Below are 24584 nucleotides of genomic sequence, written 5' to 3'. Positions count from 1 at the left end.
CTGCCAATACGGTCTACTTATGCTCTATTGGCCTGACTCTGACTGGCAATTTAGTTAAATTTCACTTTGACTGTCATTTCAATACAAGAAAATACAAACAAATACAAATATAATGCAAGTCTCAGGCTAAGCACCACCGTATATCTAAACAAGCCATTACCTGTATTGGCATATTATCTTGTTAGTCTAATCAATGGCATTTATGTGTCAAAAGTGAAGCCTCAACTCAGATAGCCTGCACCAACCTAAAAAGGTCCTTATATTGCATGAAACTGTAAGAACCAAGCCAATTTTGAAAAATGTGCTGTGGAACAGTGATAGCTAATGACCTCCCATGCCCCATTAACAGCCATTCAGCTTCTTTCTCAAATGTTCCTCTCTGGCAGGTGGCTGAAGGAATGCTGCCGAGACAGAAGAGACACAAGAGACTGTCGAATATATTCCTATCAGCAAAACAAGCTGAACCTGAACAGTGCGAGAAAACCCTGTGTCTATGCATGCCTAGGCAGGAACAAAGTATGAGTTTGTGGGGGACAAAATAGAGACGAAAACTAAATAAAAATTAAGGGGTCATGTTCCACACTTCTTTAGCATTATTTTTCCACACATAAATTCTTGGCTGATGTCGCTTCAGTATATCCACATAATTTTCCTTTCTCATGATCACATCTATTTTGTGAAGTGCACCAGTCCCTCCTGCAGCAAAGCACCCCCATAACATAATGCTGCCACCCCCATGCTTCACAGTTGGGATGGTGTTCTTCGGCTTGCAAGCCTCACCCTTTTTCCTCCAAACATAATGATGGTCATTATGGCCAAATAGTAAAATCTTTGTTTCATCAGACCAGAAGACAAGATCTTTGTCCCCTTGTGCATTTGCAAACTGTAGTCTGGCTTTGGTATGGTGTTTTTTGAGCAGTGGCTTCTTCCTTGATGAGCAGCCTTTCAGGTTATGTCGAAATAGGACTCATTTTACTGTGGATATAGATACTTGTCTACCTGTTTCCTCCAGCATCTTTACAAGGTCCTATGCTGTTGTTCTGGGATTGACTTTCATTTTTCACACCAAACTACATTCATCTCTAGGAAACCATCTCATACATTCATCTCTAGGAATGCATCTCCTTCCTGAGCGGTATGATGGCTGCATGTTCCCATGGTGTTTATACTTGACTGCTATTGTTTATACAGAAGAACATGGTACCTTCAGGAAATTGCTCCCAAGGATGAACCACACTTGTGGGGGTCCACAATTTTTGGCTGAGGCCTTAGTTGATTTCTTTTGATTTTCCCATGATGTCAAAAAAAAAAGGCACTGAGTTTGAGTTGACTCAAATTAGCCTATCAGAAGCTAATTGGCTTATTGCCAACAAGCTAATTACAGTTAACTTAGTGCATGTAATTTTCTGACCCACTGGAATTGTGATAGTCAATTAACAATATCTGTGCATGACAAGTAATTTTTCCAAAATTATAGTTGCTAATATGAAATCTGTGGAGTGGTTAAAAAATATGTTTTAATAACTTAAAGCTGCTGAGACAAAAGCACAAGAGGCTGTGGATATATTCCTATCAGCAAAACAAACTGAACCTGAACAGGTCTAAGCATGCCTAGGCAGGAAAAAGGTATGTGTTTGTGGGAGACAAATTAGAGATTAAAACTAAATTAAGGGGTCATGTTCCACACTTTTTAGCATTATTCTTTCACATCCATTAATGTTAGTTAATTAGTAAGCTAGTTAGCCAGTTAGGTGTTAGTGAGCTAGTTAGTTAGTCAATTAGTTAGCATGTTAGCTAGTTAGATAGCAAGTTAGTTAGCTTTTTAGCTAGCTAGTAAGTTTATTTACAGGGTTATTTAGAGGGTTAGTTAGCTAGATTGTAAATTGCTTTATCCTGTTGGTTGTTAGTTGCAACAGACAATGTGTAGAGTGATAGAAACAGTTTGAGCGAATATGTGCACTCTCAGTTTTCACTTCCTCCTTTTGGAGCTTGTAATGGATATATCTCTTATTTTTTTAAAGTATCTGCTGTGTCTGATGCTCTCATGGTGTTTACTGCTTGCTAGTGTGTCAATGACCTTTGATAGCGACAACAGAACTATTCAGAACCTTTTTCAAAATCAACTAAATTTAGTAATTCAAAATGAATGTAAATTAACTAATTGTACAGTGTGGGGCATTAACATACAGTATAACTGCAGCATATATCTTGCAAAAGTGTGGCAAAGGGCACTTTTAGAAGAAATATCTGTGTTCGGATTGGTATCCACCAATCACAGTGTTGAAATATATAAGTGACCGGTATCTGCCTAAAATTTCCTGATTGGTGTACCACTACAAAAATTAGAAGTAGGCCTGTAGAATCCATAAATGCTCTTGGTGGACTGGGGAGTGAGCTTATTTCACAAAAAGCAAAGATATTCCATGATATGACCCCTTTAAATATGCGAGATCATTGAAGCAAAGCAATGCAATGCAAACAGGATAAAAAGAGGAGAAATATAGAGGGAATGAAAGACTGTAGATCAACAGAACTCTCTATTCACAGTACTGCATTAGTGGGGCCTTCTCTAGTCACTAATCCATTAGGAAGAGAGTTAGTGTAGGAGCTGTGAGGGTCTAAAGCTGGAGATTGAAGAGAGTGGAGCTCCATCTCTACATGACCAACAGCAGCAGTGCTGGATTACACAGGCATTAACCCAAGTGCATTCCACAGCTGCCTAATACTTACATAATACTGAGATGATGCTGCACTCACTCCGGGGGGCCTGCAGTCAATGTACAAAGTATGTTATGTGCCCAGAGATATGAAGAGTATACTGTATATGCACAAAACATGGTGAGTCAAGCTACATATACATCACTTCACAAGAGTAGAAAATCCATGGTCAAGTATGGCATACCCCTTTTATTTTTCACAAGTGGCAACACCATGGACATACATGTATACAATTCCTAAAGACATGAAAGGAAAGACATTTATGTAGCACCTGCTGGATAGCAGGATTTTATAGGCAGCATCTAAAAAAAAAAAAACAAAAAAAACAAATGGGCCACATTCATGAAACACGAGCAGAACAAATTTTTGTTTAAAGAGTCTGTAAAGCCGTTCAGATGTAAATTTGGATGTCTTGATGCCTTCCTCCCTTCAAATACTGTCGGCAAAGGCAACATCTTTCAGCGAAACCATCCTACCAATGTCCCTTTTCGGCAAGTCATCTACTTGGATGCCATCTTGGCAACTACTTTATATCTAGACAACAGCAATGGAAGTTCAGTTAGTATTTACTTAAAGGGGTCATGACATGGGTTTTTTTAATGTATTATTATGTTCCCTTAGGTGCAATTATAGTATTCATATATTTTTTTTTAAGAAAAACTTTTAAAATCTAGTGATTTATGACCTTTTCCCACCCTGTTTCTCATCCTCTGATTCAAACAGTCTGTTTTGGGGGCGTTTTCCATTTAAGACTTCAGTGTTAACGCCCACTGTTATGATTGGCTAACGTCAGTGCCTATGTATCAATTATTGACGCCCCCAGCCAGAACAATATGCAAGTAAACTAAGTAAAAACACTGTGATTATTCATAATGAATGAAATTGCGCTTTAAAAAGTAGTTTAAAGTTTAAAATAGATTACTTACAGTTTGCGTCGTCGTTGTTCCCAGAATAGTCGGCACGGACTTATCTTTGAGCAACAGTTTTCTGGCAAAGCCAGCATCATATTGAGATTTGTTCTCAAAACAGTCATCCTTAAAATGTACAGAACAAACGCTTAAGTTAACACTGCCGTGACTGGGACGTCCGCAAAAAATAAACTGCATCCATTTTTCCCTGACGTCTGGATCTTTCGGCAGCTTATTCAGAGGTTTTGTTTGACCACAGCCAGGAACAGCACATCTGTGTGGCATCGTAATTTTCCTGTGCACAAGTAGTCTCTGTCAGAGCTCGCTGTCCATCGACTGAACACTTGTGAGGCGACGGCGATACTGAAATGAGCGTAGTTGTCTTGCGCTTAAAGCGTAGTTATCTTGTGCTGGAGGCGGTCATATGCGAACGCTGGTACGTCACTTCTAACCGTCACGTCACTTCTAACCATGAATCCAGAACGAGCTGTATTTTGAGCTTGATTAAATAAATGATTCGTTTAGAATGGGGAGGACGTCTTAAAATATTAAACTTGCAGGACGTTTTAATGATACAAAGACCTCTTATATACCAAAAGATCAAGGCAAATTTGGTTTCTCATGTCATGACCCCTTTAAATGGGGAAAGCACAAAATATCCAAAACTGTTGGCAAAGCATACATTTCACTAGCATATATCATTGATGAATCCTGATAAAAATGGTAACAATAAATTTGATCACTCATTAAGCTTCTTTAGGTGATTTCAGGCTTTAAAAAACTGCAATGAATTTCCTTTGCTACAGCTACCATATTGAGCCTTGCAATTTCTCCCATTCATTTATCTCCAAGTGGTCTACCTCCTCATACTTATACCATCTCTGATCCTAATGAGCCAAAAGGAAAACAGTCGTATTATAGATGTTCCTCTTACAGATCTTAGGGTAGTCTTCTTTCAACTTCTACGGTCTATAAAAATACCATCTATGAAAGTAAAAGCACAGAGGAATTCATTAGGAACACGAAGACCCTAATAAAGTGCCAGTTGTGGTCTTCAGCTGTGGTAGCCCATCTGTCTCAAGTTCGACATGTTATGCATTCTAAGATGATATTCTGCTCACTACAATTGTACAGAGTGGTTATCCGAGTTACCGTAGCCTTCTGTCAGCTCGAACCAGTCTGGCCATTCTCCATTGACCTCTCTCATCAACAAGGCGTTTTCGTCCGCAGAACTGCCGCTCACTGGATGTTTATTTCTTTTTTGGCACCATTCGGAGTAAAATCTAGACTATAGTACGTGAAAATCCCAGGAGATCAGCAGTTAAAGGAATACTCAAACCAGCCCGTCCGGCATGAACAATCATACTACGGTCAAAATCACGGAGATCACATTCTGATGGTTGATGTGAACATTAACTGAAGCTCCAAACATTGCAAGCTGCCTATTTATTTTATGCTTTGTGCTGCTGCGACACGATTGGCTGATAAGCTAATCGCATGAATAAGTAGGTGTACAGGTGTTCCTAATAATGTGCTCAATGTATGTAAGTTTTAGTGTTATTTTTAGCCCCCTTTCAGCACCCTTCAGAATCAGCAGACATTTATTTATTTAATCCAAAACAATGTGCAGTTCACCTATTGTGGATACAGCCAAGTTTAATCAACCTACAGATGGTTTGCTTTTCAGTAACTCACCAGGTTCTGGGTCATCCCTTCTTGGGACTGGCTTTAAGCAGCTCAGGTTCTTTACCAGTTTCCACCACAATAAGTTTAATTTTTTTTTATATTTTAAGGTTAATATGCAATTTTCTTCATATACAGTTTTAGAATTAGAGTTCTGCACGGTCAATATTTTAGAGTTGCCTCAAACTCCAAACTAGTGGTCGAACGACATGTTTTTTTTTAATGGCCGATACTGACCTCCAGAGAGCAGGGTGGCAAAAAGGCCAATACAATGCAGATATTACACAATTTAATATAGTAAAATTACATGAACATAAAATTGCAAAAAAAAAAATAATATATACATAAGGTTTCAAAAGTTTTGAAACACTTGACTGAAATGTTTCTCATGATCTTAAAAATCTTTTGAACTGAAGACGTATGCTTAAATGTTTGAAATTAGTTTAGTAGACAAAAATTGTGCCAACATATGAATTTATTTAATTACAAAACTAAAATTTAATAATAGAAAAAAGTTTTTGAAATTGATGACTTGGACCAAATAATAAAGTAAAGCTTCCAATAAGTGCTCAATATAGATGGGAACTCCTTCAATACGGTTTAAAAAGTATCCCAGGATGATACTTTAAGAAGTTGATTGAGAAAATGTCAAGAGTTCATGTCTGCAAATTCTAGGCGAAGGGTGACTACTTTGAAGATGCTAAAATATAAAATATTTTTTATTAATTTTGGATTTTGTTTTGTCACAACATAATTCCCATAGTTCCAGTTATTCCATAGTTTTGACTTTACTATTATTCTAAAATGTGAAAAATAAATTATAATAATGAATAAGTGTTTAAAAACTTTTGACCGGTAGTGTGTTTGTGAGATATATATATATATATATATAAACACATTTTTTGACTGTTTTCTGAAGGTTGGTTTCTTTTTAGACAAGTCGACTACAAAATTTATTTTTAAACGTCAGTTAAATTAGTTGTTCAGAAATCAGCCGATTTATCAGCCTTTGCAAAAGATCGGTCGACCACTACTCTAAACAGTAATTTGCTCTTGCTCTCTTTTTGCATTCTTTCCAGCAACACTATTTTGCATGTAAAAGCTTTAAACCAAGCCTTCTGTGACTTTTGATGAAAAATGAATGGATATCCCACTGATCTCAGGCTGCTAACATTGCAAGCTGCCTAATGTCCAGTTCCTGTAAGCCAGGGGCCAGTTGCACCAGCTATACGTACGATACAACTTAGCCTAGTTGTGGCGTAAATGGGCACCAAGTCACAATTCGCACACTACTAAATATTTGAGCGTTGCACCATTAAACTGAGGTAGAACATAACCCCATGTATGAACTAAATATTTTTGGAAGACTCCGACCAGTAGTAACGGATGGAATAAAAAGCAGACTGATATTTTATGACATTAATGAGCTCATGTTTGCGTGACAGGAATCAATGGTTTTGACATACAGTATGATGTTGAAATTTACATTCACTTACATTTACGAGAAAATAATTTTTTTTTTTTACTTTTAAGTGGCTCTTAAGCATGAAACTCTTCCATCAGTGCAGTTTTCAGGGTGCATCACACAGTCAAGTTTCAACGCATTCAAAATATATATAGGATATTAAAATAAATAAATGTCTATTTTTCCAGCCTGTTGTATTAGTATTTACCCCATATTTAATTTAGATACAGTTCCTATATTTTTATTTACACAGGGCAAATATAGGCTACTATTTATCAAATCTACTTTTATTATCATATTTTAATGGAGATATAATTTATAACAGCTGAAAATTACATAAACATTTTCGTAATTAAATTACGAAAATTAAGGTTTGAACATAAACTGTAACAAGATCAAATTGAAGTTCACAGCTTTTTAACACTTCTGGGTCAAATTTGAAGGCTGATTATTGGATAAATATTATATTATGCAAATACGCATTACTTTACAGCTTTTACAAGTTGAGAGCTTGCAAACTATTAGATAAGTTTTGCCTTAAGAACAGGTGGTGCAACCAAATTAAGCACTGACTTAGGGCTTAGTAACTACTACTTAGTTTGTAACCAAGTGTGAACTTTACGTCCTAACTTACATGAGAACTTAAGCACAGCTGGTGCAACCCTACCCAGGAGGATAAATTGCAATGCAGCTGATGCCAGATTTATCAACATCAGCAATACACATTTAAGCTGCTGGAACATACAATTTTAATGAATGAGGCATAAACACCTCATACATTCATCGACTAGCTTTTCTGTTCCAAAAAATTATTTAAAAATAAATTTGTACATTTGGGATTGTTTAATCAGGTCCTTAAATTTTCAAAAGAAATGTACAACATTTAAAAACTAGGAAAGATGTGAAATGGCAGATACCTGAACAGCTATGATGTGCTATTATGTACAAGAGATTATTTAGTTCCCTCTTATCCGTTCTCACTGTGAGAAGGCTACTACAGGTCAACAACATGCACAACCCTCTTGCCTCTTCCTGACACAACCATGATAATCTTATTTCAGACAGTCCTGGACTGTGTGCACGCACAGCTTACTACAGGTTGGATGGAATGCGTTTATGGACTTAGATTTCAGTCTAGGCAGATGATATCAATCCATATAAACAGTGAAATCTTGACCTTAACCTCTCAGGTCATTTGATAAGAATTCACATACAGGTCTTAGACTTTTGTTTTTAACCTTATGCAATTATTTCCACAATTTGACCATTAACGTCCATCATGTCAAAAATAAAGACAGATTTTGAGAAATCATATCATCAGAGGAGAGGTTTCTGCACAGATATCTGCTGATCTTTTTCAGGAGGATTTTTCATCTGAATCATTTTCAGTACTTGGTGCTAACCCCTGACCTGAAGTATTGAACTCTTTGTGCTACAGATCTTAATGATACCTCAAATCATGTTGATTGTTTATGAGAGGTGTGCTATTATCTCTGTAGGTGATCGAACTGTTTTCAACTGGAAGATGGAAAAAAAAAAAACAGGCAAAAAAATAATTAAAATAAAATCTCATAGATTTTCATTTAAGGAAGGGCCTGAGACATATTTATTAACCAGAATATCTTGGGCTTTGTTCACACTGCAGGAATCTTGTTTATTGTATATTTAGTTTATTGTAAATGTCATACTGTTGCTTGGAACCGCACCAAAGACTTTCACCCACTGTTGCACTTGTGTCTATGGTTGAGTGACAATAAAAGTGATTTGGAAAAATCAGATTTTTCCTTAAATCCGATTTCTTTGAGTGACTGAACAATTGCAAGTTATATGTGGTCATGGTAATGCAAAGTAATGAATATAAAGCAAACTTGCATATATTCACCATGCATGAGATATTAGCGATGGATGTTTTACCATTGATTATGCTTTTCATGAGGGCAGAATCCAAATATGAACATTCTTCACAGACAATGGCTTAAAAACAGGAGAGGAGGCATGTGCAATGTTTGTTGCTGCTAGTTTTATTGCTATCTGTTTTAGCGGGAACGTCCTGAATTTGGCTGAAATTACGAAGTCTCATGTGGGACATCTTCTATCTTGGGGTCCTGTATTTTAGCAGAGAGCGAAACATCCCCTATTGAAGGCTTTGTGTCCTGTATTAAAGCATTAAAAGGTTGGACGGTGAGACGAGGTCCTTCATCCTGGATTTGTGTGACATTCAATACTTTATCGTGTTGTGGTTTCTCACAGCCGGTATGTCTTTAAGTCAGAAACACCATCAGCCCGCCTGGTGCTGTACTGACTCCTTTACACATTTTATTACCTCTACATTTGTGCTCAGCTGGTAAAAATACAACCATATATATATTTTATTTAAATCCAACGAGTGCATTTCGCCCAGCATTCAGCATTGTTTTGTATGTTCGGCAAGTTCCATCGTAAAATATATGTCAGAAAAGCTGACCAATCAAGTTGTGACCTTATCATTATGCCTTTTGTTTTGTATCTTTTAGGTTCAGTGTTAAAAATGCCAGTGTGAACGCTAACCGAACCAGGACTAAGTGTATCCTTTTCGGTCCGGACCAAGATAACTGAACTACTGTAGATTCTGCACTCAAAATGTAGCTGCAATCCTGTAGATTCAGCCCAAAACTCTTCTTTGAGGCGTTCAAAATTTGAATTGAATTGGTGAATTTAGCATGGTCTCAAACTGGCTGTTCCTCAGCTCTCTCTCACATACACGCACATGGTCACGGGCACACGCATATACAAACACTCACCCCTGCTCACCCTTGTTCTGTGGGGTATAGGGGAAGCCTACAGGAAGCCTAATATAACACACAATAATCCAATTAAAGCCCATTCCAACTCCATATAAGGAAAAGCAAAGCTTCAATTGAAATGTCTTTCTCACATGCAGAAACACACTTACTTTGCATTTTCCTCAATGCATTTAAGTATGCAAACCTGACGTTTAAATGAGGAGTTCACCTAAAAATAGAAATGTCATCACTCACCCTCTGATCATTATATCATTTCTCCTGTAAAACACAAAAGATGGCTTTTCACACTTAACGCTAACCTTCTAAAAACATTTCCTGGGTCAATTTGTTTCAGATTACACACCGTTTGTACTGTACCTTTCTACCCCATACAACAGAAGACTGGATGGTGATTTAAAGAGCCGGGCTCCAAAAAGGACAATAAAGCACCATTACAGTAGCACATTTGATTCGTGCGCAATATTCAAAGTATTCTGAAGCCTGCTGGAGCTCATAAATCGAATGTGTGCTTTTGTTCAACTATCACACTTTTAAAAGTGTTAAGAAAGTCTCAACACATTTAAAAACACAAACGATATCCAGAAGCTAGGGAAGAATTAGCCCGTGAATAACGACATTTTGGTCTAGTTCTCTCTCAAAGCTATTGTATGACTATTTTTTTCCTTTATGGGGCTTGACAGAATACAACAGATAAGCAATGACTGAAGATGAAGCTCAGATTCTGCTTAAGATCTCTTTTGTGTTTCACAAATTAAAGAAAATAACACAGGGTTGGAATGACATGAGTACATTCTGCCAAAATTTCCATTTTATGGTGAACTATTCCTTTAAGTGTCCACGGTCTAGTTAAAAGATACACAAATAAAAATGCATTAATGGTGACCCAATATGCAAGAAATTCAACAAGGTCACTCTAAAGGACAAGCGAGATAAACAAACAGAGGAAGTAAAATGTATAAAAAGACAACTGTTAACCCTTGCATGTGCTGTGTTTGAAGATGAGGGTCATCACATACAATAAAACAAAAGATTTTAAGCTGTTGTATGAACAGGACATTTAAAGTAAATGTCAATCCCAAACACTGACTGTGCAAACTAAAAGGCTAAAAGCCATAGACTCGGATCTGTCTTGTGACAGACAGGTTTGACTCAGCTATGCACTGATCCAATGATATTATCTGGTTAAATGTCCACTGAATGGTGTTAAAAGCTTTGTTGGGTTAATGCTCCAACAAGTTTTAAATGAACAAATATAACTTTTTCTCCTAAACCTTAACCGATAGTGCAACACACTCTCACAGCAAAATCGTAAGGATTCGTATGAGTTTTCTAAATTTGGCTAATTTGTATATCATCATACGACTGCACTTGTATGAATTTGTACGACCTTCACTGCAGCCAGTGACGTCGCTGGACATCGTTTTCATCTAATACGTGACAATTACATGCTTCTTTCAAACATAACAGCTTCTTGTCATGTTTACACACTACTGATCGGTTTAAATAAGGGTATAATATTAATAAGCATTGACACCTTGAACGCAGAACTCGCACTTACTTCCACATTACACATCAAGGCATCTGCAAGTGATGAAATTGTACGAATTTATACAAACAAAATCATATGAAATAGCCAACTCGCAAATTTTCACGAGATAAAGTTGGATAGTGCCATCTATATATCTATATCTATCTATCTATCTATCTATCTATCTATCTATCTATCTATCTATCTATCTATATATATATATCTATATATATATATAGATATATATATATTGCTATTTGCACTTCTGGTTTGCACTTCTGATGCTAACTGCATTTCATTGGCTCTGTACTTGTATTTTGCACCATGACAATAAAGTTGAATCTAATCTAAAGCACAAATGAGAGATGAAAAATGCAATTGCTGAAGAACCCACATCATTTTGGCACAAACCATGTTTATACTCGTTGCAAGTAAAACTATATTTAACATACTCAATCTGTCCATGTTGACATCTGGATAAATCTATCTTCCACAAAGTGACAGGAACAACAAGCTTGGACAGTGCAGTATAGGACTTTGAGAGAAATAAAAAAGAAACTAAGAAGAAATAAATTTATTATTATACATCATCTCGTCTTTCCCTTCACTAGCATCTCCTACATGCTTTTTTAAAACCCTCTCTGTCTCTGTTCAATAGGCTACGTTCTATAAAAAGCACTGAAACCTACAGGGAGGCCTGAACACTGGGTTCATCTCCTCTTCCATGCCCTGGCAGAGGGGACACATGTTCCCATCACCGGCTGCAGGCTGCAATCGTGTCGTCACAGAAATGACGTTAGACATAGGAAGCGAGGGATGCAAGAACAGGAGGGATGGAGGAGGGAAGTCTGAGTCACTGGCCTGGGCGCCACCAGCTCACAGAGCACAGAGACCCAGCATGGCTCCATAAAAAACAATTACAACACTCAAATTCCAGGCTCTACATTGCACGTTAATGTTAATACTCTGTCCTTAAAGGAATAGAACACCCAAAAATGAAAATCTCATTATTTACTCACCATGTAGAACATAAAAAAAAATAAGTTTTACATGAACAAAGGTTTGAGATTAATAACACCAAAGGCATTGGCTTTTGCGTATCATGAGTGGCTGCAACAATCTTAAGCTTGAATATGCAGAAGTTTTAATGAGATTAAAGGGGTTTGGTGAAGGGCAAGTGAAATCGTTTTCCGTGATTAACCACTTAAATTTCTGTCTGTTACTCCGACAAAGTTATTGTATGTCTTCAAATTTAAATATATGGTGAAAGTCATGGACAACAATTTTTTAGTCCTTTTTGGAGCTTGACAGCCCCTGGTCAACATGCTTTCTCTAATAAAAAGAACAGCAGGACCATATAGCATAACACTATGTTTTATGGAAGAAAGAATCTCTTACAGTTTGGGTGAACTATTCGTTTAACCTGTCTGAGAACCCCCCCCCCAAACAACAAAACTATGATAAAAAAAACATGCTCACAGCCAGAGATGAAAACAGACCCTAGCCACACCTGACAGAGTTTGTTTGCCTTCACCACAAACTCAGATAACCAGAAGTAGTCTCTGCTGTGTTAAAAAAAAAAAAAAAAAGTCCATGATCACTTCTTAGTTGGAGTTTTAATTTGTGGTACATTAAAGGAAGAGCAGACTATGCATTCAAAATTTGCACTTTGTTTTCTGAATGTAGGTGTAAGTTGTTTCAGGAATTGTTGAGAGGAAAGGCAGCAAAAAGTAGAATGTATAGCCTAAAATGTTCTACAATAGAAAGAGGAAGTGTCAAAAATGTTGTTATTTTCTTGTATGTGCTGGTGTCGACATCTGAAGGCCTATTTTGAAGACATTCAGGAGGCTATACTTATGCATTCAGGAGAGTGTACTTTCACTTCCGATCTGTTTGGTATACACAAGCCATAAACACATTACAAGACCATTACTTAAGTTATGAAATGAGTATTGATGCAAGCTACTTCCTGGTTTATCGGTTAGACCATAAAAACACTGCTCTAGACGGTCTGACTTACAGGGCACCCCTTAAACTAGTTCATCAATATATTTGATCTGTATTAGAAAGGACCAACTCAATCAGCGGTTATTAAAAGGCAGAATACTCAATTATGAGTTCAGAGAAACTGCTTTTTATGCTAATTTAGAACCAATCTCTAGTGACAATGAAAGGGTCACTTTGAACAGTTCCAGAATGAATGCATTCTCCTGGGTCAGCAACAGTAGAAAAAAAAGAGTTTCCTCAAGCCAACAATAATGACCTTTCTCTGGTGTTTACCCAGAGCAACCACACTCTGAGACATACCATTTTAAACCCCAACTTGTTCATAGACCAGTAGCACATGAAACTGCACAGCATTTCTGATGAATCATGGAAGATAGTAATGCTATTTATGTATGCTATATGCTGTATGTGTGATAAATATGCTATATACCATTGCAGGGCCAGGGGACCTGACCTGCAAATACAAGGAATGGTCTTGTTTACTATGGTAACCTGAAGGAAGAACAGACAGACACACGTTGTGCACATTGTTTCAGAGTTTGGCAGCAAATTTTCACAAAATATGATACATTATATTTTGATTATGCAATATTTTGTACAGTTTGTAACATACTATTTTATAACAGCCTATAATAATGAATAGACGATACACCGGATCAATAAGATGCAATGCAGCAGCCATAGACATTTGTCAGACATGTTATACAGTTATGAACATGTAATTGCCCCTGGAGTACTCAACGAGTACTCGAGTAGACAAAAATGCCTATTCCTAGCACATACATGTTCAGATGAGTGGACAACCAATTTTTCAATAGCTATTGTTAATACCGATAAAGAGAAAAAAAGTGGCTGATGACCGATACAATTAAACGGTTAAAGGGTGTTCTTAGGCCCAATATAAAGCAGAAAAAATCTGGCGCCAACAGCAATATAATCAAAAGACACCAATTTTCAATAATCAGATACATTTATTATTAATAATTATCAATATAAACAAGTCTTTCACCAAGCAATATAGCTCATTATCTTAAAGGTGTTGTTCACTCAAAAATGAAAACTCTTTCATCAATTACAATCCTCATGCCAGATGTGTATGACATTCTTCTGCAGAACACTAAGATTTTTAGAAGAATATCTCTATAGGTCCATACATTCTAAAAATCTCCACCTTTGATCAGTAGTGGCGATATGCACGAAGAATGCAAATTGCCAAAAAACAGAAGAATGTGAAAGTGTAGATTTATGATAAAAATTACTTAAATATTTATATTTTTCTCACCCACACCTATCATATCACTTTTAACCACTGGAGTTATATGGATTACGTTTATGCTGACTGATGTGATTTTTTGGAGATTCAAAGTTCTGGTCACCATTCACTTGCATTGTATGGACTTTCAGAGCTAGGATATTCATCTAAAAATCTTCATTTGTGTTCACCAGAAGAAAATCATACAAATCTGGCATGAGGGTGAGTAAATGATGAAAGAGTTTTCATTTTTGGGTGAACTATCCCTTTAATGCACACATTCTGTTGGAATTACTGTAATTACGAAATACCAATTCAGAGATTGTCCTTGTTTGGCTTTGATGCAGTATATTGAATCACTACATTAGTTCACCTCTATGTTCTTGCAAAATATTTAAGAATAAAGAAAGTGCTTTAGGAAAAACTGGCTATAATAAAATGGCATATGAAACAGAAATATGTTTAAGCACCTTTAACTCTTGAGGCAACTGCATTATTGGTTCTTTGTAACATGAGGTCCCGACTGTCAAGTCAGAGAATTTCATAGAATTCCGAGTTTACAACTTGTAATTAGGAGTTCTACGAAGACGTGAGTTGTTTTTACAAGTTATAATTTCATAACTATTGTAATACTGGCATGATATGAGCACACCATAACTGTAGGCGGTTTATAACTGCTATGCAATGTACGTACCAACCTGGCGTGTTAACGTAACCTAGAATGTCTGGTCATAGGTGTGCATTAGTAATTTTACAACGGCTTTGTTTTACAAGGTTCATCCAATCACAATTCGGAACTATCCATTTCATTAAATCAGAATCAGCTTTATATGTTTCAAATAGGTTGACAATTCAATGATATCAAATAAGATATAGGCCTACACAAAACTGCTGAATTTAAATAAACACTTATTTTGCACATTTAAAAAAATATATGTTTTTTTTTTTAAATACAAACATTTGAAAAAAAGAAATTATGCCTTATCCATTAACAAGGCTGTTGATGGATTTTTGACACTAGACGGAATTACCATTTCTGGTTAGTTGGCCTAGCGGGCCAAGTAGTTGGTCAATGCCGATGGCCAAGACAATATATTAGTCTATCACAGATAAACCCTGTGCTTAAGAACTAAACATGGAGAAAGATACAACAAAGCATGCTCGTGGGCTGTAATAAGGTTTGTGTAAACCCCAGATATCAAAAGAGCTCCTCAAGTCCTGCAAACCAGGCCCACACAGACACCAGAGGTCTGTCACATTCGGCTCACTGCTCCAGACTTCTCTTTTGCCTTCTTTGGCCAGCATGTGGGTGCTGCACAACTCTTCATTTTGCCTGCTAGTGGAGGAAACTGTCAACTAATACCACTAAGATGGCTTGTATCAGAGCAGAACAAACAATGGATCGGATCCACATGAAAACACACATTTAGCAAGGGTATTCCTTCTATGTGCCCAATTATTCAGCTCTAAGAAGGAGGTACAGGAGACAAGCTCTCCCATAGGCATTCAGCTGGGTGCTGTACTGGGAAACATGCTTCCATACTGCAGAAAATAAAGCTTACTTTATTTTAGGGTCAACTGGAGGCATATCTTTTTACCTAGTGTGAGTATGCCTATTTGATCCTGCAATGAAATCCACTGCTGACCTTATCTGAGGAATGCCAAACAAACATAGCCAGGCCGATCTTTTGCTTCATTTCTTTCAATTATATTAAAGAGCATTCGGTCCAGTTCTTGAAACTTCCATACAATTTAGGCTAGTATGTCAAAAGCATAATTTTAATCGAGTAGGATGTCCTAATCCTCAGTATGAACAGAAAAAATGAAATTGGCGAGAAACACGCAAATAAACTACTACATCCACTGAGATTCAGAAGCACGTGTCTGGACACTTTACTGTCTATTCCATAATTCCACAGTAGCAAGGGAGACATCATATTCAAAATGCTGACCTAATATGTGTGTGAGAGAGTGAGATAGATAGATGAGTAATACTGAAGTGAGTCAGGTGGCTGTTTTCAACTGTAACTGCTATATAGCCTGTGCCAAAAAACTTGTTCTTATTGCTTTAGTGGTGCTTGTTTAACAAAACTAGAGTAAATCATTTTCACAGTTGTTCGGGTCTAAACAAATAAATTCGGTTCCTGAGAATGCCCACCTTTCCGTATGAAGTATGTCTGGGAACGTATTCATATAACTCACCTGCATATCTAAAGAACATACAAGGCTACTGTATTATGGCTTAAAGCAAGTTGTTCATCAAATGCAACATCCAACAACAAGTGAGACAACTTGTAGACCTATGTGCTTTGCTATAAGGGTGCAAGTCTTGTTTCAGGTGAAAAAGATCCTGGGTTTATATTCCGGACGAGTCCCCAATTTTTGTCTTAAGTAACATAAATAATTAGTTCTCAATTTTGAGAACAAATAATTAGTTCTCAAAATGGGTTGCAGTTCTGTTCTAATAGGGTCACTGAAAGCAGGGGACAATGCTAAATGCAAATACTGTATGAAAATGTAACATAATTGTGCATGGTTAGAATGGCAAAAATAACTTTTAAAAGGGAGAACACGTTTCCCATATCAGTTGTTGCTGACGTCAAAGACTGTGCCTCCATTCAAACACATTTTTTTTTTAATTGGTTATAGCTAAATATGCAGTTTAAGTCAGATGTAAACATACACTTAGGTTGAAGTCATTAAAACTAATTTTAATGCACATCTACATTGTGCATGGCCCAAGTAATTTTTCCAACAATTGTTTACAAACAGATCGATTCACTTTAAATTGACTATATCAAAAATCCAGTGGGTCAGAAGTTTACACACACAAAGTTAACTGTGCCTTTAAGCAGCTTGGCGATTACGTCAAGCCTTTAGGCAATTAGCCAATTCGCTTCTAATAGACAAATTGGAGTCAATTGGAGTCAATACCTGTGGAGGTATTTTAAGGCCTACCTTCAGACTCAGCGCCTCTTTGCTTGACACAATGGGAAAATCTAAATAAATCAGGAAAAAAAAAGAAAATATGGACCTCCACATGTCTGAATTATTCTTGAGCAATTTCCAAATGCCAGAAGGTACCACATTCATCTGTACAAATAATAGTAGGCAAGTATAAAACCATAGGACAACACAGCCATCATACTGCTCAGGAAGGAGATGCATTCTGCCTCCTAGAGATGAACATAGTTTGGTGCTTAAAGTGCAAATCAATCCCAGAACAACAGCAAAGGACCTTGTGAAGATGCTGATGGAAACAGCTGGTCAAGTATCTATATCAACAGTAGAACGAGTCCAAAATCGACATAACCTGAAAGGCTACCAGCAAGGAAGATGCCACTGCTCCAAAACCACCATAACAGAGCCAGACTACAGTTTGCAAGTGCACATGGGGACAACAATCTTTTTGGAAAAATGTCCTCTGGTCTGGTCTGATGAAACAAAATGTATATGTTTGGCCATAATGACCATCAATATGTTTGGAGGAAAAAGGGAGAGTCATGCAAGCTGAAGATCACCATCCCAACCATGAAGCATGGGGGTGGCAGTATCATGTTGTGTGGGTGCATTGGTGGAGGAGGGACTGTTGCACTTCACAAAATAGATGGCATCAAGAGAAAATAAATTGATGTGGATATATTGAAGCAACATATCAAGACATCAGCCAGGAAGTTAAAGCTTGGTTGCAAATGGGTCTTCCAAATGGACAACGACCCCCAAGAATACCTCCAAAGGTGTGGCAAAATTAAGCTTAAGGACAACAAAATCAAGGTATTGGAGTGGTCATCACAAAGCCCTGACCTTAATCCGCTAGAAAATTTGTGGGCAGAACTGTAAAAGCATGTGCGACCAGGAGGCCAACAAACCTGACTCCAGTTCTATCTGGAGGAATGGGCCAAAATTCCAGGAACTTATTGTGAGAAGCATGTGAAAGGCTGCCCAAAAGGTTTGATCCAAGTTAAACAATTTAAAGGCAATGCTACCAAATACTAACAAAGTGTATTTAAACATCTGACCCACTGATAATGTGATGAAAGAAATAAAAGCTGAAATAAATAATCCCCTCTACTATTATTCTGACAGTTCATATTCTTAAAATAGTGATCAAAACTCAATTAAGAAATGGAAAGTTTTCTCAAATTAAATGTCAGGTATTGTGGAAAAACATCTTTAAAACGAGTTTAAATGCAAACATATGTTTTCACTTTTGTATGATAAACAGATTTGGTACTTTGTTGGGCCCTCCTTCAATGTCCAGTCTAAATTTCAAAGACATAAATGATAAGACTGTGAAACAGTTCTCACTTTTAATTGAATTATAATCACAACACTTCAAAATGTGATTGCTTTGGTGCCTGTCAAACACCAGGATTGCATTTTGTTTGCTAACCATCTTACACACATTCTTGCTGTGGAGTGCTGAACTGCCTAAACCCGTGCTTGCCTGAGCCACACCCTTACATCAAAGACACTTACAACTGATAAACTGTCAGTATTCTGCACCAGGAGCAGGAGATCTGAAATAGGCAATATGCAATTAATCTCCTCCTCACCCTCCACTGGCGCAAAGAGGGAGACATATTTGGGCATGAAAACTTTCTAAACTCATATGCAATGATCTGGAATATGCCTCCATGATAACGGAGAAAACACAAACTTTGGATTTATTTCTGTATTACAGCAATGGAAGCTATGGAGGATTTCAGGCAGACAGCATGTTTTGAGAAAGCACATGTAGCATACCACTATGGCTGTCATGATTATGAAATTTGGCTAACAAATAAATTGTCAAACAAATAATTGCAATTATGACAATTAATTGCCTGTTTTAGGGCTTTCGTGATTAATTGTCATACGTAAGGTACTTCATACACCTTAAAAGTCCTTTATTTATATTTAACTTTGAATTATAAATTAAAATAGGGATAAATGACTTCCTTTAAGGCTTTAAAAAGTTGTGAAAATAATACTTTAAATATAAAATATAATTTCCAAATACAAAAACTTGTCTTGGTCCATGTTACATTTACACTGTTGTTTTTGGAACCCAGCCGACCTGATTTAATTTAAAATAATAGGAAAGTTAAGAATTTAAGATAAAATAACATAGTAAAAAAAAAAAAATTAAGGCTCTCCGAGTAAACCCACAAGCCCTTATTTTGCATGAAGGAAGACCTTTCCGGTTAAACCCAGAAGCCATTATCTCGCATGAAGGAAGACCGTTAGGATTCTGTGTTTCTTTATTCTATCATCCCCACAAAAATGGAGTAACCAGGCATATTTTCCTCTGAATCAACACTGCGTGTCATTAACACTGCTGGTACGAATCTGCAATTACCAAGAACATTTGCCATCGTTAAATTAAATTATCACACGATTGTAAATTAAAGTAAAACCAGAGCGCATTGCTTCCAATATCAGAATCCTTTTTTTATATTTACATATATGCATTTGGTTGACGCTTTTATCCAAAGCGACTTACAGTGCACTTATTACAGGGACAATCCCCCGGAGCAACCTGGAGATGAGTGCCTTGCTCAAGGACACAATGGTGGTGGCTGTGGGGATCGAACCAACAACCTTCTGCTTACCAGTTCAGTGCTTTAGCCCACTATACCACCACCACTATTTATGTTTCACTGGAGTTTGGCATGGACCTCAGATGGTATAAACAAGAAAATGAAACAGGATCATTAATGCTTTCGCTATACATTTGCTGGCTGACTGCCAAAAACACTGAACTCAAATGGGTGTTAGGTAGAGATTTTCACATTTGGACACATCTCTCATCAGCCATCTGGGGACAGGCACAGTGAGCAAAATACCAAAAGACATGTAACAGACATTATCATTCACCCTCAAATTATGATGCGGGCAGACACAGGGACACCTGGGTCATACTGTCATCAGGTTGCATTCAAGATAGACTCTAAAGTACGAGGCTTTAGTACAAGTCACTCAGTGCCACAAAACATTGAGCGCTTGAGAAGATTTTTAAATAAATCAGCCTATTGATAACAACCACAAAGTGTGTAAAAACCAACCATCATGCCTAAATAAACATTTAAAAAAAAATAGTTAATTTTAAAAAGCCATTTTACTGTTTTTAGTCAGCTCTGATGACATTTATATGCTAGTGTACTCTTAGAAGTTGACCAAATTCACTTCAGCCAGAAATATAATTTAAAATGTATTAAGTTCATCTTCCAGGAAACAGACACAAATATTGATATTGACTCATCTTGCACTCAGGGGCATATACAAATTTCTATCCAATCAAAAGGCTATCTAGAATTATATTATCCCTCCCCCTACCACTTACCACGTACTAGCAACAGAAAGTAGCATATCCAGGTTGAAGGATGTGATGTAAACTAATGCCTATTCACAATTTAAAAAAAAAAGCTTCCTGTTTCCATAGGAAATACAACACAGGAAAGAAAACTGCACTCGTCAAGTCATTTCATGGGATCTTTAAACTGTATCTGATTAACAACCAGATCAAAGTACAAGATGAACAGCTCCAGTTTTACTTGTCAAAGTAGCTTATTTACATAGAGCCTAAGAGAAGTTTATAGGTATGAATTAGTTTGAACCACAAATTCAAATCATGAACTATCTGAAAACTTGCACAAGGGATTGCTGACAGCTCTCCTTACTTTGGACCTTAAAGCATTATTGAATCATATAATTACTTGATAGAATAACAATGCTACAATGGGTTAATCAATCAGATTTGGCTCATCTGATGCAAATGTCATGCAAGGGCAAATGCAAGCTCTTTTTTGTGTTGTAATGTCAGCACAGGTCAAGACCATTTGACAACCCCTCAGATGTCTCTCTGCAGGTTAAGGGTAGGATTCTAGCAGAAAGGGTTTAAAGGTCAAAGACTGGCATAATCATTCATGCAACATTCTCATACTATCAGGCATTGGCTGATTCTTGTTGTATTTAGATAGTGCCGTTTTCAAAAAGACATGTAATTTAGAGCAAAATATCAGAGATGTGCCAACCATAATATTCGCAGCCACTGTAACACCGCTGACGAAGATGATGATGGTGGTGGTGGTGGTGATGATGATGATGATTGAAGCACGCGATCTGTTGAAACGCGCTTATACTGTGACATTTTTGCGTCATAGTACTGTAAATGTTACATATGTTGAACATTTATGTATTTATTTTTTAACGAGACGCGCGTAGAGCTGCCTCCATCTGGTAAACACACATCTGCACTTGGACAGCTCAATTTCTCTATTAATAACTCAGACCAGTGGTTTCACCACACATTTTTGGATATCTCCCTAATCAAGCACACCTGATACTCACATCAGCTCGTTAGTGGAGGCTCCAAAACCTCAATTGGGTGTGTCAGTAAAGGGAGACATGCTAAATGTGCAGTGTCGGGGGACCTCCAGAAACAGGGTTGGGAACCACTGACTCAGAGCATTCAATTTGTAGCTACATTTGGGCAAATTTGACTCAATGCGTCAAGATTTAGTCCAACAAACATCGTCATAGAGGTTTAGCGTCAGGAAACGCAAATTGAACAGAGTGTAGATCCGTCACCAAATACATTTGGTGCAAATTTAGACAGCCGGTTAGCGCTAGAAATTGTAATAGTTAACCATCGTGTTTACTCACCCCATTAACCACTCCATTATGATTGAAAGGGATAAATCCAACCAGAGCTACCGTTCCCCCTCTATTTATCCGGGTAGCCCAAGCTAACAGTCTTTATTTGGGCTGGGATGTGTTTTTAATCTCCAACACTTGTCTTTTTGCGAATGAAAGTGTGTTAATAACAAGCGCGTGAAAGGTGACGGTGGGGCCGGTGGATGAGCTCCAGCACTCCGGTCGAGGACCGCATTGACTTTGACGTTTGGCGAAGGGTGGCAGAAGGATACTTTCTGTCTTGAATGGTCGTCTAAAGCTGCGGTAATCTCTCTACTGCTGGCCAGGAATATGGCGGCTCTCCGGTCACAAAACCATCCTGCTTAAGCGGAGAGGCTTTTGAATGGGCTCCCGCCGTTTTCGGGGCACAGGGCACTCGCCGAGGTTGTAGGACAACTGGAGTGGCTGATTTCAAGCTCTGCCATAATACAGGAAATCCGGAAGTAAACACAGGTTCGATGCCGACCCCTTCTCTCCCGGGATGTGGTCGGTTCAGAGGGGCATGTCGGGATTTGTTGTTTTCATGGAAGCTGCGTGACGTAGATGACTGTGCGTTGTGCGTAGACGGACTGACTGTAACAAAATACGCGCATGTACTACTACAAACAGAAATTCCGTAACAAATTGCCAACATTTTCAGAATTGCTGTTAGAATTCCAATTTTTATATTTTGAGAGCTGTTACTGATTTTATATATATATTAGTATATTTAAGTACATCTTTTTTTCTTTATCTTTTTGTCTTTTATTGTTCCTCTATTTCTTTATAAGATAATTTTTATAATATTTATATAATAATTTATTTTAAACTTTGATTTGTGGGAAATTACTTTGTATAATTCCTTTAGGGCTTTTATTTCTTCCTCAGCACTATCCATCTATCCATCTTCTATAGCCACTTGTCCTATGCAGGGTCATGGGTAGTGCTGGAGCCTAAACCAGCTATCTCGGGGTGAAACACCTTGGGTAGGTGGACAATCTATAACAGGGCAATTCCTCAGCACTTATATTGTTTTTTTTTGTTTTTTTTCTTTTAATCTACTTCTGTTTTTTTTTTTTTTTTTTTTGTAATTTCAAAAGCATCATGACATTGTTTTCTTTCTGATTGAGCATCTCTGTTATTTTTATTAAAAATATATCTATTTTTTATTTATCTATTTTTAGATCCTAGATCCATAAATCCATGTCCCAGGACTCTTGGGCCAAAGGCCAGTCCATCACAGAGCAACACACACAGATATACACATACTCACTCACACCTACAGGCAATTTAGTGTCTCCAATTTATTTGAGTATTACTGTCTTTCTTCAGCAGAACACAAATTAATATTTTTAAAAGAAGATTGAGCTCTGTCAGGTCCTTATAATTGAAATACACAGGTGCCAGCTCTTTGATGTTCCAAAAGTCATATTTAGGAAGAAATAAAGCAATCCTTGCAAATCCAGTTGATCAACAAATGTCTTCTGAAGCAAATCCATATGTTTATAGATATATATAAAAAAAGATAAGTAAAACATTATTTACTTTTAAAAAGCACTTCCTGCCAGCAGCTGATGCATTAAGTTGCTGCCACGTGATGTAAATTCTGAAAATTTGAGAATTCAGAGTGGATCTTATTGGGAGGCCAAGATGGCGTCGTGGATTTACTTGAAGCTACTTCGGGCTGATTAACTGTATAAATCCATGTAAACATCCAAGTTAAGTGTAAATACCTTTTGCTCTGCTGTTCGAATGATTGACAACTGGAGTGTGAACAGACAACATTTCTGCAAGTGCACAGCGAGGGGCGCAGGGCACGCTGAGAGATGAGCGGGCGTAAGTGATCATATGGCGAAGAGAGTAGCTGTGTCCGAAATAGTTCACTCATTCACTATTTCCTACATAGTGAGTGGCAGTGAGTGCACTATATCTCAGCAGTGAATTTGGACGCTGACGTAGAGTGTCGGAGCTCTGGGGCTGTCGCAGAAATAATGTCACATATGCACTTTTAAAATACTTGGGCCTTAAATCTTCATTCTGTTTGTAATTTTTTATATATACTGTATGTTAATATAAAGAGAAAACACATTTTATCAAATTCAGAGTACATTTTAAAATGTATCTGTATGTTTTGCCTCTCGATATGTTATGTTATGTTATTTTAATCAAGTAATGATTTGTCAGCATGAAATAAAACATTGAGGAGTGAAGGAAGCAGTAAACTCTCAGCTCATACATCTTCCCCGTGGTGGATTGTGGGCAATTAACCATCATCGAATGCACATCAAATGTACACTCGAAATTAGAGTGCATTGTGGGTAAGAATGAGTGAACAAAAGTAGGGAACGAGTGGCTCACTCATATTTCACTCTTACAAAATGGCAGACATTCGAATTAGTGCACAATATAGTGGATAGGGGGCATTTTCAGACACAGCGAGTGTTCCACAACCAGGGTTGGTGCCCTATTCACTAGGCTGCGTACTCTGCATTTAGAGAGCAGCGGTACTGCTGTACAGAACTAATGATCTAAATTCTTTCAATACTGAAAACTGTAACTACACTGATATAAGAATCCACGCAGG

At 37.3% G+C, this 24584-nt stretch overlaps 1 protein-coding gene across 1 annotated transcript in view; it reads right to left on the bottom strand.

Moving 5' to 3' along the window:
* The window catches only part of mob2b (MOB kinase activator 2b), a 64932-nt gene extending 42466 nt beyond the window's left edge, over window positions 1–22466 (bottom strand). The window contains exon 1 of the mRNA XM_052152967.1: window positions 21992–22466. Within this exon, the coding sequence (XP_052008927.1) occupies window positions 21992–22008 (17 nt within the window). The 5' untranslated portion in view covers window positions 22009–22466. The remainder of the gene's footprint in view (window positions 1–21991) is intronic.
* Between the last annotated feature and the right edge of the window lie 2118 nt (window positions 22467–24584).

Source organism: Xyrauchen texanus, chromosome 21, assembly GCF_025860055.1.
Source record: "Xyrauchen texanus isolate HMW12.3.18 chromosome 21, RBS_HiC_50CHRs, whole genome shotgun sequence".
NCBI classification, from domain to species: Eukaryota; Metazoa; Chordata; class Actinopteri; order Cypriniformes; family Catostomidae; genus Xyrauchen; species Xyrauchen texanus.
Note: the sequence above shows the minus strand (reverse complement) of the source record. Positions and strands in the feature narration are given on the sequence as shown.